The sequence below is a fragment of the Danio aesculapii genome, chromosome 21 (genome assembly GCF_903798145.1).
Source record: "Danio aesculapii chromosome 21, fDanAes4.1, whole genome shotgun sequence".
Taxonomy (NCBI): domain Eukaryota; kingdom Metazoa; phylum Chordata; class Actinopteri; order Cypriniformes; family Danionidae; genus Danio; species Danio aesculapii.
In genome coordinates this window covers 38,923,864-38,941,787 of record NC_079455.1, presented here as the reverse complement: position 1 = coordinate 38,941,787, position 17,924 = coordinate 38,923,864, and the positions used below count along the sequence as shown (strand labels likewise).

The window sequence follows — 17,924 nt, the reverse complement described above, 5'->3', positions numbered from 1 at the left end:
ATTTTCCCCATTGGCAGATTATTTTGTTTGTTGTAAACAACCCACTTAATTTTGACATATTATTTCTTAAAACTAGACAATAGGTTTTGCTTTTCTAGAAAATGCTGCTTGATTTCAGAATTTGATATTTGGAGTAGAAACGAGACCAAATTTATGTGAGAAAAGCATTTTTGCAGTGTAATTCTCTTAGCTCATCCACTTCCTCTAGTTTTGTGATTGAAAATGATCAGATGGGAAAAGAAAGAGAGCTCATCTTGCCAACTGTTTTCCTGCTTCACCTTGCGGTGTGTGTTTGTTAGCATCACTGCCGCATGTATGTGTGTTCGGAAACCTCCAAACTGGACGCCAAACAGTTTCCCAACCCTGCATGCATATTGAAAGCGTGTGTCATGCTCAATCAGAGGTCAAAAATGATGAATAATTTTATCCAGAATGACCTCAGTAACCCCAGCTTGTGCTCTGCTGAGGACAAACACCAGTCTGTGCTGAATACTGAACATTTGTTTGATTCCCATGATGTTATGAAGGAGAACCAAGCTGACATTAAGGCATGTGATCAGTTTGTTAATTACATCCTTAGCAAAAAGAGTTTAGCTGCAGCAACCTTTAGCTATTCAAACTTGTTTGGTCGTTTTCTGCACTATAAACAATGTTGGGTTCCAAACAATTCCTTCATGCTGTCTCAACACAAATGGATTAAGTTAACTTCATTCATTCATTCATTTATTCATTCATTCGTTTTTCTTCGGCTTAGTCCCTTATTTATCAGGGGTTGCCACAGCGGAATGAACCTCCAACTATTTTGGCATATGTCTTACGCAGCGGATGCCCTTCCAGCTGCAACCCAGTACTGAGAAACAACCTTACACACTAATTTACACACACACTCATACACTACGGCCAATTTAGTTAATCCAATTCACCTATAGCGCATGTGTTTGGACTGTGGGGGAAACCGGAGCACCCAGAGGAAACCCACGCCAACACGGGGAGAACATGCAAACTCCACACAGAAATGCCAACTGGCCCAGCCTGGACTTGAACCAGCAATCTTTTTGCTGTGAGATGATAGTTGCCCTGTGTTGATTCATTTAATTCATACAAGCTAAAACTAAAATAAACTCTGAAACCTTTAAATTTATTCATGCAGATATGGCAGCGCTGTTATTTCTTTAAGGAAGTTTAAATCTAGTATATTAGCATTACAGCAAAGCTCTTTAATTCAGCATGATCTGGTTTAAGAAGCTTTGGAGAAGCTTGATCATTTTTAATGTGATCAAGCAGTCAAGTTTTGACCTGTTGTAAACTGAACTGAACTTTTTTTTTTCTTTTTTAGTTATGAGACAGTATTTTTGTCCATCAAATATACTGTAACTATCACATTTATTTAAATAATTAAGATCAAAATGTTACTTTCTTTTAACTTTTAGGCCTCGTTTACACTAATATGTTTTAGTTTTAAAACGCATAAGTTTTGCTACGGTTACGCCTTCCTTCCACACTAACCCAGTTTTTGAGCCCTAAAAATGGAGTGTTTTGAAAAGGCCATTTTCACTTTAAAACGCTTCTGCTCCAGGGGAAAACGGAGACATCAGAAAATGGAGGCACGGCTGCAGAAATTCTCCTATCTGATTGTGGCTTTTTCTCAATTTTAAGTAGCCTGCACAAAGTTCTTATCACAAGTCTAATATGGAAAACAAACGCCGGGTAAACATACCTGTCAAACCTCCCGTTTTTCCCGGGATTCTCCTGTATTTTACAGTTCTATCCCGCTATCATCCCGTAAAGGTATTTTCCTGTATTTTCAGTCTTTTTCTGAAGGATGGCAATAAACATTGAAGAGCCGATCCTCACTATACGCAACGTATAACGCCGAACCACCAGGGGCCGCCCCTTGCTCTTAAATGTGAGTCTGTTCTGTGTTTTCGTTTAATATATGCATGAAAACACTTTGAAATAAGTATAAAAACGGCATAGTTCCCGTTCCTTTTTATTACAGGGGCCGTTGCCCCTCCTATGCAATCCTCAAAGCAGTCATATAGCGCTCCATACTGATAAATAGACACTGTTTCCCAAATGGATTCTGTACACGCGATTTGAAGCGGAGCGAAAGTCTGGGTTTTGGGTGCATGTTTGAACAGACATAATTCAAATAAATAATAAATCTAAACATGTCGATTTTATTTTTTTTTAACACAGCTAATTTTGGCCTAAATTAGCATAAAAAATTTTAGGAAAGCAATCAAATGCTTTCATTATAATGTTAGATGTTTGCATTTTAAAGTGACACCTCTGTTATTTAATGTAATCAAACAAAAAATCAGAACGTGTAAGTAAAACAGTGAAGAAAAGGTTAATGAGATTTGATAACTTGATTCTATTTCTTTATAGTAGCTATTCATTTTAACAAGCTGAACTGTTTGCTAATTTATTTGTTGCTAATGTATACTTTTTGTTTCTTTAATAATAATAATAATAATAATAATAATAATAATAATAATAATAATATACATATTAGTGACCGTTTAACTGTTTATTTACAATGAAACAGCTCCAGAAGAACATATTTAGTATTTTGGGGACTTTTTTAAGTGGGGGTGGGTGTTGTTTATCCCTTATTATGGTGGGCATATCCCTTATTTTCACATCCCAATGTTGACTGGTATGCGGGTAAATCTTCAAAAGGAACAGTGTACTTTATAACCCTTAACAATCTTTATTTCACTTAACAATCTTAACACATCTTAACAATAAAATGAAGACATGATATAAGGAACTGCATATTTTCATTTTGATATTAGCAACTTAACAGACACCAAAAATGTTAAGACATCGTGCAGCTGCATATTTATATGACCATCGTCTTCACTGTATGCATATTTATAACAAAATAGAGACTATAGCACTTCAGGTTTAATAGCCAATAATGGCCATTATAAAAGTATAACGTATAATAAGGATACAATATATGAAATAAAGGCAAGCAATCAGTCAAATGTGCAGAATCAGTGTATGTGGTTACATCAAATAATATATGAACTTATCTTTGCGCTCAGCCAAAACACACTACCTGAGATAGTAATAGATTCAAAATATCAAAGAGTAGTTAGATAGAGACGAGATGAACTAAATATCACATTTAACAACTATAGTGAGATGAAATCCAGCGTTAGATCCTTGATGAACAGTCTGACGTGGGCTTCTCTCACCTGGAGAGCTGTGCTCAAAGCACCCGCTGACTGCCCGGAGCGCATGCCAGAGTGTGTGTGTGTGGTCACTTGATGTGCGTTTTCAGCGGTGTACACACATGAAAAGATCCTATATAAACATATATAATTTAATATAGGTTTTGATATAGGTCTTTGATATATGTGACATATATAAAATTGGCAGTTTTCCTATATTATATGTACATATATGTTCACCTAAATGTTAGTAAAATTATTTAAATACAGTTGCTAGACAACATTATTTAAAAAAAAAATAAATAAAATAAAAAAATAATATATATATATATATATATATATATATATATATATATATATATATATATATATATATATATATATATTATTTACTTAATCAAATAGTACAAGAAAAAAAATAAGGCAAAAAATAAATAAAAAAATGACAAACCATTTTGATATACCTTTCATTTCTTTCCCACTATCTTCATACAAGAAAGAATTGCCCTTGTAAATGTTTGAGGAGAACGTGTAGACGTCCTTTCCATCTCCTCTCAAATATTTGCCATAGTTAAAATCCATAACATGCCAATTACAAGCGATACCAAATTTAAGTGATGCATACATACGTTTTTTTTTTTTTTGCATTTTTTAAAGTTAGTTCTTATAGTTATTGCCTTGATAATAGAAAATATGACCTATAGGGAAGGCATCATGCATGACAACTGCCAAAGTGAGATTTGAGCTATATAGGAGACACATCATGCATGAACATAAAGGGCTTAAATGTGGATATGAAGAAGCAATACAGGAAACCTATTTGGCCTGTATATGCACATATTTGCACTTCAATTCTGCCTATATGTGGCATATATGCACCTATATACAGCATATATGTGCATATATACTGTATATAGGTTTCATATATGCGCATACATCCTCATATAGGTTATTTCCATGTGGGTAGTGTGGGCAGGGAGCTTTTCAGAAATGCTAGACGAAACACCAGTGCGGACGTGGATCCTTTTCATTCTAAAACACAGTTTTAAAACTGTAACACATCAGTGTATAGGGGGCGTTTGTATACTAAGTGTTAGTAGTATCCAGAGCAGCTTTTCAAAATAGTATCAGATCTCAGTGTGTATGTGTGTGTGTGTGTTTTGCAGTAAGTTAAGCAGTGTGTATTTTGTGTGTCATGTGGTTTTGAATGTGGCTGTTTTGATGTGTTTATGTTTTTGGACTCTTGTGTGTGTGCGTGGCATCTGTTTTTCTGACAACATGTAATTAAAAGTTGGCACTGGAACCCAGCGCGTTTAATGCTGACAGATCAGTTAATTCAATTCATGCCTTTTTCCTGTGCATTTTATCTGTAGGCATTTTAGTCTAATTATAATAACCTTAGGAAATGTGTGTGTGTGTGGCAGTCGGGGTTTAGGAAGAGGAATTGGTCCTAATAAGTGCGGCATTATGAATGGGAGTGTTTACACACACCTGAGCTGCGGTCTGACGGGTGTTTGTAGAGGGAAACACTGCGGTGACTGAGTAAATCTACGCAGGTGATGTTTCTGTTCCTCTGGGGCGCTGATTTAAGAGGGTAAACACACACGCAATGTAAACACTGGTGCTGAGTGACTGGAAGGTGAACTCAAGAGCTTCACCTGAGCTGCTCCTCCTGTGTTTGGCCCACTTTAACATGATGTTTTACAGGATGTTGAGAGATTCCACTTAACCAGAGCTTGTGAAGTAGGTTGTAAAATATCACATTCGCTTCAGTATGTACACATATACCCACTCGAGCATGCAAAATACTGATAGAGTAGTACAGCTAAGGTCAGAATTATTAGCCCCATTTGCCTAATTCCCGTTTAATGAAAATTAGATTTTTTTTCAACACATTTCTAGACATAATAGTTTTAATAACTCATCTCTAATAACTGATTTATTTTATTTGCCATGATGACTGTAAATAATATTTGACTAGATATTTTTCAAGATACTAGTATTCAGCTTAAAGTAACATTTAAAGGCTTAACTAGGTTAATTAGTCAAGTTAGGGTAATTAAGTCATTGTATATTGATGGTTTGTTTTGTAGACAATCAAAAAAATATATATTGTTTAAGGCGGCTAATAATATTGACCTTAAAATATTAAAAAAAATTAAAAACTGCTTTATTCTAGCTGAAATAAAACAAATAAGACTTTCTCCAGAAAAAAAATACTTTCTTCTTAGAATATATAAAGAATCCTTATTTTCCACGGAGCAAAGCATAATCCACCTGCAGTTGTTTAAGGTGGGCACGAACTAAAAATGCGTAAACTTTATATATTTTTCTTAAAAAATGTATGTTTTTGCAACAAATTTCATTTTGTATAATGTGTAATTTCTAATGTACAAGAAGAACGAATAAAATCTGAGGTGAAGCACTTTAAAACAATTCTGCTATAGTAAATGGTTTAGCGAGAAAACAATCCATTAAACTATTTTCACGGTTCATTTTAATTCATTAACGAAGCGCGGTTTGAGCAGCTAGAGGACAGACTTTACAAGCTATTGGCAGCACTGATAGATTTCTTGGGTAACCTTGGAAGAATAAACTCTGTCTGAAGGATGAGAAAGAGCTCAGAAACTTGTTGTGTGAATGGAGGGGCTTCTAGAATGTCTCGCTGTGATGCGCGATTTATAAAATGAGAGTTTGCATAGGCCTATTCGTGCCAGTCTGTGAGGTAAAATTAAAACACCCTCGGATATAACCGAGATCTGCGCATAACAGGGTTTTTTATGCATCCCGCAATATGCGATGTCAAGAGGGTGACTGCATAAGTAAGGCCGGGCATGCAAAATACTGACAGAGCAGTACAGCTAAGGTCAGAATTATTAGCTCAATTTCTGTTTAATGAAAATTAGATTTTTTTTTCAGCACTTTTTTTTTAAACATAATAGTTCTAATAACTCATTTCTAATAACTGATTTATTTTATTTTTGTCATGATGACAGTAAATAATATTTGACTAGATATTTTTCAAGATACTAGTATTCAGCTTAAAGTGACATTTAAAGGCTTAACTAGGTTAATTAGGCAAGTTGGGGGGATAAGTCATTGTATATTGATGTTTTGTTTTGTAGACAATCAAAAAAAAATATTGTTGAAGGCGGCTAATAATATTGACCTTAAAAAAACTGGTTTTATTCTAGCTGAAATAAAACAAATAAGACATATATAAGAAATATATGAAATAAGAAATACATAAATAAGAAATATTATAAGACATACTGTGAAAAATTCCTTGCTCTGTTAAACATCATTTGGGAAATATTTGAAAAAGAAGATGACTCACAGGAGGGCGAGTAATTTTGACTCCAACTGTACATATACTGACACACAATGCTGCACTGAAAACAAAAAAAGAAGAAGAAACTACTGCAAGCAAGTAAACAATCCTATATCTGCCTATTTAAAGCAATGAGCCTCTTTTAAACCCTTTTCAATGGAGTTTAAGGCTTTTTTTACAGCAGATCTTAATAGTAAATCACTGAAATGCACTTCTTTACGTGACTTTACTAGTGTAATAAAGTTTATTTTGTATGTTTATAGGCTTTTTGCATTTAGTAACTTGATACACAAATATAGAATTAAGGAAGGGCATCCGCTGCGTAAACCATGTGCTGGATAAGTTGGTGGTTCATAATAAATATTAATAATAAATTAATAAAGGGACTAAGTCGAAAAGAAAATGAATGAATGAATAACAAATTCATGACTTAATAAATTGTGGCCTTTTTTTTTTTTTAAAGATAAAGTTCCAGTTGGGTGGCTCAGTGGTTAGCACTGTCGCCCCATAGCAAGAAGGTCACTGGTTTTAGTCCCGGCTGGGGCCAGTTGGCGTTTCTGTGTGGAGTTTGCATGTTATCCACATGTTCATGTGGGTTTCTTCCTAGTGCTCCAGTTTTCCCCCACAGTCCGAAAACATTGCCTATAGGCAATTGAATAAACTAAATTGGCCGTAGTGTATGTGTGTAAATGTGTATAGATGTTTCCCAGTACTGGGTTGCAGCTGGAAAGGCATCCTTTTAAAACATATGCTGGATAAGTTGGCGATTCATTCTGCTGTGGTAACCCCTGATGAATAAAGGGACTAAGCCAAAGGAAAATGAATGAATGAATGAATTTTGGGTTTAAATAAATGATCTACAAATGCTGTTTAAATAAATATTGTATGATCATCAAAATTGTGGGGTCAGGAAAAAAAAAAATTAAATAATAATAATCTGATCTACAAAGTGCATTAAAGTAAAAGTAAATACATTTAGAATATTACAAAAGATTTCAGTTTTAAATATACGCCATTTTTATATAACTACTGGAGAAAAGCTGCTGAGAAATTCATCTTTGCATAACAGTAATAAATTATGCTTTGAAATATATTGAAATAGAAAATGGATATGTTAAGTTGCAATAATATTCCACAGTTTTGTCGTTTTTATGTATTGTTCATCAAATAAATGCAGCACTGGTGAGCAGGAGAAATAGGAGCACCTATTTATCAAGATCTAGAAAACTAAAGAGCAAAAATGTGTTACAAATATCTTTATTTTTAAGCATGTTGTGTCTTGTTAGATCTATTATTTTATGTTTAATGCTGTAAGTGGGTTACTGGGTCAAACTGTGTTCTTGATTCCCTGCTATGTGTCTAAAGCTGTTCTTGAGGGGAAAAACAGCTGTAACATCGCCTCCTTTTACAGCTTTTCCCCTAAACATCCTTAAGAAAATATCTATATACTTTTGCACAAGTTTGACCCCCAGCTAATGCTTCATGAGGTAAATATTAGCACTGCCTGCAAGCATTCAGCGTTTTCTCACTCAGCGCAGAGCGAAATGTTGATACAAGCAGCATCTGTGCATGTTTACATGAGAGTTCATTATACACACACACTATAGCCATGCGTTTGCTCTTCTTTGTGGAATAAATGTGCACAAGGCCTTCATATTTGCAGCTATTACCACATTTATTAGTGTTAAATCATAAAAGTGTTTACGGTTCATCAAATTTAAAAGTATTTGATAGTATTTGTACGTATGCACACTAGAAAGATTTATGCTTATCTAGTGTCTGCACTTTTATTCCCAAAAGTTTTGAGGGATTAAATGTTTTTGAACTCATTTTAAAATAGATTTGGAGATGTTTTTTCCTCACATGTTACCTTGTCAATGCATTTTTACCATCTTCAATAGTTTGTTGTTGTCTTAGACGGTTTCTTTTCTGATTGTCAAACTATGGTTTTACTGTTGACACCTGGAGGACAAAGATAATAGTGGAAAAAATCTAAAATGCCCATTCAAGTTGTGTACAGTAGTTGATAAAAATATGGAATGCCATTGGGGCCAAAAGTCATTAATGAAACTGGGAAATCAACATGCACACTTTGACTGTTAAAGGTGACTGTATTTTTAAAAATGTTTTCTTGCTTCCTGTAAAAATGCACTTTTTTATGTTGTGAAAGGCAGTATAATGTCTGATGTTTACATTTTTATTTGTACATACAAGTATACCTTTACGATAATGTAAGACTTTAAAAAAACAAGTCTTATATTTGTTTACATACATTTAAAAAAATAACTTTTGCTGTTTGTTTAAGTTACTTATTTAAAATAAGTAAAACAATACAACTCTAAAAGATTTGTTTGGGACAACTTTGTTAAGTTTAATCCTCGTAAATTTGTAAACACGATTAAGTTAGCTTAAAGCTGATTTATGCTTCTGTGTCAAGTACACGGGTATGCTCCGGTGCAGCCTTCGCACAGTTGCATAGCCCTCGCCGTGGCGGATGCTGTTGCGCACCTCTCAAAAAATGTAACGTCACAATGATGCGTAGCGCAAGCTTTGTGATTGGTCGGTTTGGTATCCGTGACGAGCGTTAGCGTGCTGAGAGATGATAGTCCAATGGAGCGATTGTTTACAAGTGTCGAGTCCCACTAAGGAGCTCCAGATGGACTCTTTTGTTTTGTGTTTACCTTATGATTAAAGTTGTTGCATGTCCGCTTGTTCCCACCTCTAAATAAACAAGTTTTAGCTACTTGTACATTAAAATAGCGCTCAGAAAAAACAAAATGCCCGCAAAGAAACTCCACAGAGAGGAACATAACCTACTGCCAGCTAGCGTTTTGGAAGTGATATTCCAGAGCAACACAAACAGCACACAGAATTATAATTGCACAATTACATGTAGGGCAGGCGCTGTGGGTCACTCAATGCAGATTTATAAATCAGTATTTAATCAACTTGTTTTGGGACAACAGGAAGGAATTGTGTGGAACCCAACAATTTTTGCAGTGTAAATCCCAATGCACTTTCATGTCACATATGCAAATATAGTCTCAAATATAAATAATTTAATTGGCTTTTGTGCTTGTTGGCATATTGACATGACTAAACAATGACAACTGTAGTGAGTTTTGGCACTGATGACCTTCCATATTAGCGTACATGTAAAAAACATATACTTTTGTCTTAAAGGGATAGTTCACGCAAAAACGAAAATTCTATCATCATTTACTCACCCTCGAGTGTCTGTTTAACACAAAAGAAGATATTTTGAAAAATGTTGTAACCATTCACTCCCATAGTATTTGTTTTTCCTAATTTGGATGACAATGGTTGAAGGTTTTCGGCTTCTTAGCTTTTTCAAGAGAAGAAAGAAACTGAAACAGATTTAGAAACATTCAAGGGTGAGTAAATAGTGAGTAAATCTTAATTTTTGGGTGAACTGTGCCTTTAATTTGCTCCTTTAATCCCTTTAACTTTGCCTGCTGCAAAGTTCAAGCAGGTTTTCTTTCCCACAGTTATTCTAAATGAAGCAATATGGAGGTCTAAATTAAGATTTTTTTTTTTGACTGACACGCCATCATCATCAAGTTGTTAAAGCGTGTCATTTTAAGACCTATATATATAAAACAGCTCATTTTGGGGAAGCCCTTGAAGCCCTTGCAGCATTCTTTCATCGTTAAACCATAGCGATGTGTTTTACCTTGGCAAACCTCATTGCTACTTTGACAGGGATGGCCGAATACCTTTGGCTGACCAGAAAACCTCAGCGTGGTTCAGTGATTCGCATCTCTGACGCCTCCGTCTCGCTCTGCAGCCCTTACAGGTGCTTATCATGGCTCCGAAACTAAACTAACAATGCCATTACAGCATAATCGGTTTAATTATCACAGCTGCAGTGCAATTTTAGTGTGCACATCTAAAACTAGTGTGCATCTCTGATTATGGTGTCCCATCGGTGATGATGTGTACTGGGAAGTCTTTTGTGAAAATGTATTCGTGTTGATATTACATTTATATCACATCAAACGCTTGCCAAAGTCAATTGCATGAGGTTTGATGTGTGCCAAAATAAGCAGATTCGCAGTCGGCGTGTGTTAATGATGCGGTCTAGGGTAATAACTTGAAACTGTAAAATCTGCTCTACTGTATTGTGTTCTAAATGAAAGCGACAGTTCAGCCAAAAAGTAATCATTTACTTACTATTTACTTTACTGCTTACTTTACTTAATTTACTATTTACTTTACTCAAGTAGTTCCAAATCGTTATGAGTTTTTTTTATTCTGTTGAACTCAGAGGAGGATATTTTGAAGAAAGCTGAAAACCTGTAATCATTGACTTTCATAGTATACTGTAAAACCCAACAGTCTACTTTATCAAATGAAATGAGTGTTGCTAACTCAAAATGTACTGAAAGTTGATTCTACTTATTTGAAAAGAGTTTTGAACTCCGTGTTGAAGGTAATGAGTTAATTAAATACCCCATTCTTCATCTTAAATGGAGTAAGTTGACAGTACTCATATCGATTAGTTTAACTCGAATGGTTTGTAGCAATCGGTTCCTCAAATGGTTTGAGTTTCCTTAACTTATTTGGTTTTACAGGACTCAGTTGGTTTGAGTTCTCTTCATTTATCATGTTTTACTGTGCTCAAATTGCTTCATTTACTCAAATGTGTAAGTTCACAGTACTCATTAGGATTAGTTTTTGAGCTTAAATGGTTTGTTGCAATCGGTTAACTAAAACGGTTTGAGTTACCTAAACTTTTTGGGTTTTACAGTGTAGGAAATATCAATACTGGACTATGGAAGTCAATGGTTACGGGTTACAGCTTTCTTCAAATTGTAGTCTTTTTTTTCTTATCAGATAATAAAGTTTATCCTTTTTTAGTTGTTTTTATGCACATTTTGAAAAGAAACGTATGCACATATTGACATTTTCGTTAACCATTTAAAAAAGCATTAAGTATAATTCTATGGAGACCAGTTTTGGGCACGTTCTTTTAAAAGAGTATTTAGGTGTAGTTACTAGTTACGTCACACAAGTAACTAATTACCAGGGAAAGTAACTATTGCGTTACTTTTAAAAACATCTAATTAGTCAAACGACTATAAAATAAACATAAACCATTATGCACTTATCTACACTATTTTAGTGTTTCTGTGGGACAGTGTGAGAGACAACGACAGCATGTCCTCAACTATATATCCAGATATTAATTAGTTTAATTCTGTCTGAGTAAAGAGTGTTTGCGGTGGAGAAAAATCAAGTTTTATTTGCATTGACATCGTGGATTTGTCTCCTCCTTTGGTAGCAGAGCTCACGTTATCACCTGTGTAGCCATTTTGTGGTGGCATGTGACAACATGAGGTGCTTCATTATATTAGAATTACTTGTCACCAACTATTTCCTGGGCATATGTCGCACGATACATAAACATTCTTGCCTTTCACCTCAACAAGGCAAAAGTAATGCTTATATTTCCAGTTTGCAAACACTACCTTTAAACTTGTTGGATTTGCCATCGTTCTGACGCATGGTCATTGGTGTGTGCTTGTGTGAACATCCGCCTTACTCTGCCTCTGATTGTCAATTGATGGAAATTTACTCTATTTAAGCCAATCATCACATTCTCAGTTGCATCACGCTCACAGACACACCAATCATCATCACTGGTTGGCTATGTGTCCTTCCTCTATCCCGAACACACACATCCCCCAGAGAAAGAGAGGTCCTATGGCTGAGAGAGACATTGCTCACATGAAAACCGCTTTAGTGTTCTCAATTATAGTAACACGCGTTTTATTGTCAGTAACGGTAACGGCTTTGTTATGGGGAAAACAGTCATTCATTTAATAACTCATAACGGAATAAAGTATTGCCATTTGTAACGCCATTTATTTATAGCGCCGTTATTCCCATCACTGATGGAGACATACAGTAGCTAATGATGACAGCATTTTCATATTTGTGTGAACTGTGCATTTAAGTTGCAATCTTGCTAATTAGATGTGAGTTTCTAGCCATAATGAACAATATATTCTGCTTTGCATTAACTTTTATTTATTTATTTTATCATTTATTTTTAATTCCCAGGCTCTGCTGGTTGATGCATTTCTCGAATTTTATTGCCAATCCTAAGCCAACTGTTATCGCTTGTCTTGGTTCAATTTGGAATTTCCACAACCATTGCAGAGCTAGGGGGATTTGAGAGAGAGACTCCGGCTTGGCCCCACCCTGATCCACTTTTTTTTAATTACATTTTTTTTTAAAGATTATACATACTTTTTTAGTAATAGTTTATTATTGTTTTGATTATAATACATTCACTTTACTCTGTAAAAATGGCTGGGATCACTGTTTTCACACAAAAACAATTCCTTCACGTTATCCCAACCCAAACCGATCAAGTTTTTTTCTTTCACAAATTTAAGTGGATTGAGCGTAAAACAACTGAGTTGTCCCAAAAAAATCTCATGATTTGTGTTGTTTGGTTCATTTTTGTGTACACTCATGCATTTGCTTTATCAATATTCATCTAAAAATGTGAGAATGTAGAAATTGGTCTTACATATATTCACTCACTCACTTCTATTCGGCGTAGTCCATGTTTTATGGGGGGCTGCCACAGCCGAATGAACCACCAATTACTCTGGCATATGTTTTACTGGCAGATGCCTTTCCAGAAGCAGTATTACATACAGTTGAAGTCAGAATTATTAGCGCTTCTGAATTATTAGCCCCCAAGTATATTTTTTTCCCCAATTTCTGTTTAACGAAAAGGGTTTTCAACACATTTCTAAACATAATAGTTCTAATAACTCATTTCTAATAACTGATTTTTTTTTAAATCTTTGCTATGATGACAGTAATAATATTTGACCAGATATTTTTCAAGCTACTAGTATTCAGCTTAAAGTGCAGTTTAAAGGCTTAATTAGGTTAAATTGGTTAGTTATGGTAATTAGGAGGTATGGAATAGCAAGTTATGGTAATTAGGCAAGTCATTGTATATCAGTGGTTTGTTCTACAGGCGATTGGAAAAAAAAATATTGCTTAAGGGGCTAATAATATTGATCTTAAAATGGTTTCAAAAAATTAAAAACTGCTTTTATTCTAACCAAAATAAAACAAATAAGACTTTCTCCAGAAGAAAAAATATTATAGGAAATACTGTGAAAAATTCCTTGATCTCATCATTTGGGAAATATAAAGAAGATGACTCACAGGACGACTAATAATTTTGACTTCAACTGTATATTAAAAAAGTGAAAGGATGAGACTTTTCAGCATTAAAGTGGGTCACTTCTGATCCAAGCGCTCTTTTTAGCTGCTGTTTGTGAGCAGCAGTGAAATGAACAGATGGCCGTTCATATAAATACTCAAGGAAAAATGTAAACGCTGTGAAGCATCGCAGACTAAATCACACTGACCTGATCAGAATTGCAGAATAAACACTGTCTGTCTGATTCATTCTTCAGTGGAAATAAGAAGTGTGTGTGTGTTTGTGCTGGATTTAGTTTTTTACAAGGACAGTTTTTTGTATGGTGACATGGGTATGACCAAGGTGTACTCTATTTCAGAGGTTTACAAAGACACGCTTGATGTCCTTGTAATTCAAAATGCTTCAAAATCATACTTTATGGGGACTTTGACATTCATATTCGGCCACATGTTTCCTGTGTGTATGTGTGTACTGGTTTTAGCAGTTTACGTGGACAGTTTTTTTGTATGGTGACATGAGTATGACCTAAATGTAGTCTATTTTGGTGGTTTACGAAGACACGCTCAATGTCCTTGTAATTCAAAATGCTTCACAATCATCCTTTATGGGGACTTTGACTTTCATATTTTGCCACAGGTTTCCTGTGATGGTTGGATTTAGGGGTACTCTGTGTGTGAATCTGTGTGTGTGTGTGTATGTGTGTGTGTGTCTATAGAGAGAGCACCAAGCGACACACAGCATCACGATCTCTCTCATTCACACACATACACATACACACACACATATAAACAGCATGCACGTGTGCTCGCTCGTTCGGGAGCGATATTGTTAGACCGCGCGCCTGCTCGTGTTCATATTACACCAGAGTTACCAGCTGCTCCCGCGCTTTATTCAAAGATTTATTCCAGCACCACAAGAAATCTGGTCGGCTACAGCGGTACAGCAGCGCGAATGCAGATCTGTAGTTCGTATTTACCACGTCTCCCTTCTCGTTCGGTTGAAACCCGAAATACTGCCAAACTGCAGAGGTTGTGTTCTTTTTCGAGATCAGGTCACTTGGTGCGCGAGTCGCCATCTTACTTCACCTCTCTCTCTCCTCCACACTGTCCTGTGATGACGATCACGCATATGCATTTTTAGGCATTAAATAAGTAATTATTAGTAGGTGCATTGTTTTTATGACGGTATTGAAACTGACACCGTTGCTATTTTTAGATGCAGCGGTATACCATATTACCGTATTCCCGCCCAAGCCTAGTGCGCGTGTTTGTCTACCTTATGTGTGTATGTGTTTCTGTGTGTATGCATTCTGTGTCGTGTATGTCTAACTCTCTGTCTCTCTCTGTGCGTGCGTGCGTGCGTGCGTGTGTGTGTGTGTGTCTGGAGTGATTTTAACAAGCTTCAGCTGGAGTTGTTTTTTGCAGACAATGAAACTGTTCCTCAAGTTGATCACCCAAACGCACACAAACACTTGAGCACATGTGTGTGTTTGTGTATGAACTGTGTGTGTGTGGTCTTCATATCTGTGTGTGTGCAGTGTTCATATGGTCAGTCGTCCTCTGTAATGCTCATAAAAGCCTCGTCTGCTTCTGCGGGTTGTTCTGATGGGGTTTTTGGGTTTGTGGTTTTGTGGGCACAGATATGAACGTTTATTACATACATCTATAATGCGTAATTATAATAATTATTTTAGCATGTATGCTGACACTGATAAAATTACCGTATGATGGTTTGTTGTCACATGACCTTAGTATTTTGGTGGCTTTAATTCAGTAATATTGGTTTAATTTAGTATTCTGTTTACAGATACCATAACTAGTTTTTAATATTATTGATAGTATTTAATATGATAATATGATTTGATGACAAATTCTGTCAGTATTATTATTGTTGTTGTTATTATTATTATTATTATTATTATTATTTAGGAGAAATCTTAATGAAGAAGGTAATCTGTAGTGCATGTAAGTGCATGTAATCTGTAGTAAATTAAATGAATTTAATTTAATTAAAATTTTATTTAATAAAATACTACATAGTTCTTATTGGAAAATAGTTACCTATGTTTCCTCTCCCTTAGATTAGTTCTAATTGATATTTTAATTAATTTTCATATCATTTAATTAATTTTTATGTCATTTTAATGTTATTTATAATAAATAAAGAAATGTAACACTTTAAAGTAATGGTCCATTAGTTTATGTTAGTTAATGTATGTACTGTTATGAACAAACAATTAGTAATACATTAATTGCGATATTTATTCAGCTTTGTTAACATTAGTTCATATTATTTATGTTAAATAACGTTAACTCATGTTAACTTTAAGTTAATTCATGTGCATTAATGTTAACAAGCACAAATGTGGATATTAATAATGCATTAAATGTTATATTCATACATTTATTCATACTTAATTTATGTTAGTATCTACATAACCTAACGGACCATTATTCTAAAGTGTTACCTAAATATGTAAATTAATATTTAAATAAATCAAAATTTAAATGTACTAAATTCCAGTGAGCTTAACTGTAAAATTTGCATAATATAATATAATATAATACAATATAAGGTAATATAATATAATATAATATAATACAATATAAAGTAATATAATACAATATAAAGTAATATAATATAATATAATATAATATAATATAATATAATATAATATAATATAATATAATACAATATAAAGTAATATAATACAATATAAAGTAATATAACACAATATAAAGTAATGTAATATAATATAATATAATATAATATAATATAATATAATATAATATAATATAATATAATATAATATAATACAATATAATATAATATAATATAATATAATATAATATAATATAATATAATATAATATAATATAATAAAATATATAGAGTAATATAATAATATAATATAATATAATATATTATAATAAAATATAAGGTAATATAATATAATATAATACAATATAATATAATACAAAATAAAGTAATATACTATAATATAAAGTAATATCATATAATATATATATATATATATATATATATATATATATATATATATATATATATATATATATATATATATATATTTAATACAATATAATATAATATATGTAATATAATATAATATAATATAATATAATACAATACAATATAATACAATATAATACAATAAAATATAAAGTAATATAATATATTATAATAAAATATAAAGTAGTATAATAGAATACAATACAATACAATACACTATAATATAATATAATACAAAATAAAGTAATATAATATAATGTAATATGTGTAATATAAAGTAATATAATATAATATAATATAATATAATATAATATAATATAATATAAAGTAATATAATATAATTCAATATAAAGTAATATAATAATATAATATAATATGATATAATACAATATAAAACAATATAATATAAAGTAATATAATAATATAATGTAATGTAATGTAATAGAATATAATATAAAGTAATATAATATAATATAATATGATATAATATAATGTAATGTAATATAATAATGTAACGTAATCTAATGTAATAGAATAGAATATAAAGTAATATAATATGTGCTATATTGCAGAACCTGCATAAATGTGTTTGAGAGTCGTCTTTTTTGTTGTTGCAATGTCTGTGACATGAAGTGCGTGTGATCTAATGCTGTATCTCTTTCTTTCTGTCTGTTTGTTTTTTCTGCAGCTGAGCCAGCCGATCTCCTAAAAATTTTAGATTTTCACAGTTTACCAGACGGTGTAACGAAAACTACAGGATTCTGCACACACCGGAAGTCATCGAAAGGGCCTGATGTCGCTTACAGAGTCACAAAAGATGCACAGCTTAGCGCACCTACTAAACAACTGTACCCCTGTGAGTAACACACACACAGACAAACCCATAAAACACACAGGTGCAGTCAGTGTTTACTCTTCTTCTGCATGTGTTTAGTGTTTATTTAATTGATTTATTTAATTAAATTTTCTTTTGTTTTGTTCTATTTTGTTATTTCAGATTTGTTCATTAGAGGTTAAAATATCAAAATCTTAAAATCTCTTAAATCTCTTAAAAATGTTTTAAACTTTTTAGACAGTTTTTAGAATTAAAAATGTATGCGCAATTTATACATTTTTATTTTATTTTATTATTTTTATTTCCAAATATATATCCAATGCATTTC

The 17,924-nt window shown here is 33.2% G+C and overlaps 1 protein-coding gene across 1 annotated transcript in view; it reads left to right on the top strand.

Moving 5' to 3' along the window:
• Positions 1-17,924, top strand: part of col5a1 (procollagen, type V, alpha 1) — a 184,018-nt gene that overhangs the window by 32,548 nt on the left and 133,546 nt on the right. The window contains 1 exon segment of the mRNA XM_056445871.1: positions 17,450-17,617. Within this exon segment, the coding sequence (XP_056301846.1) occupies positions 17,450-17,617 (168 nt within the window).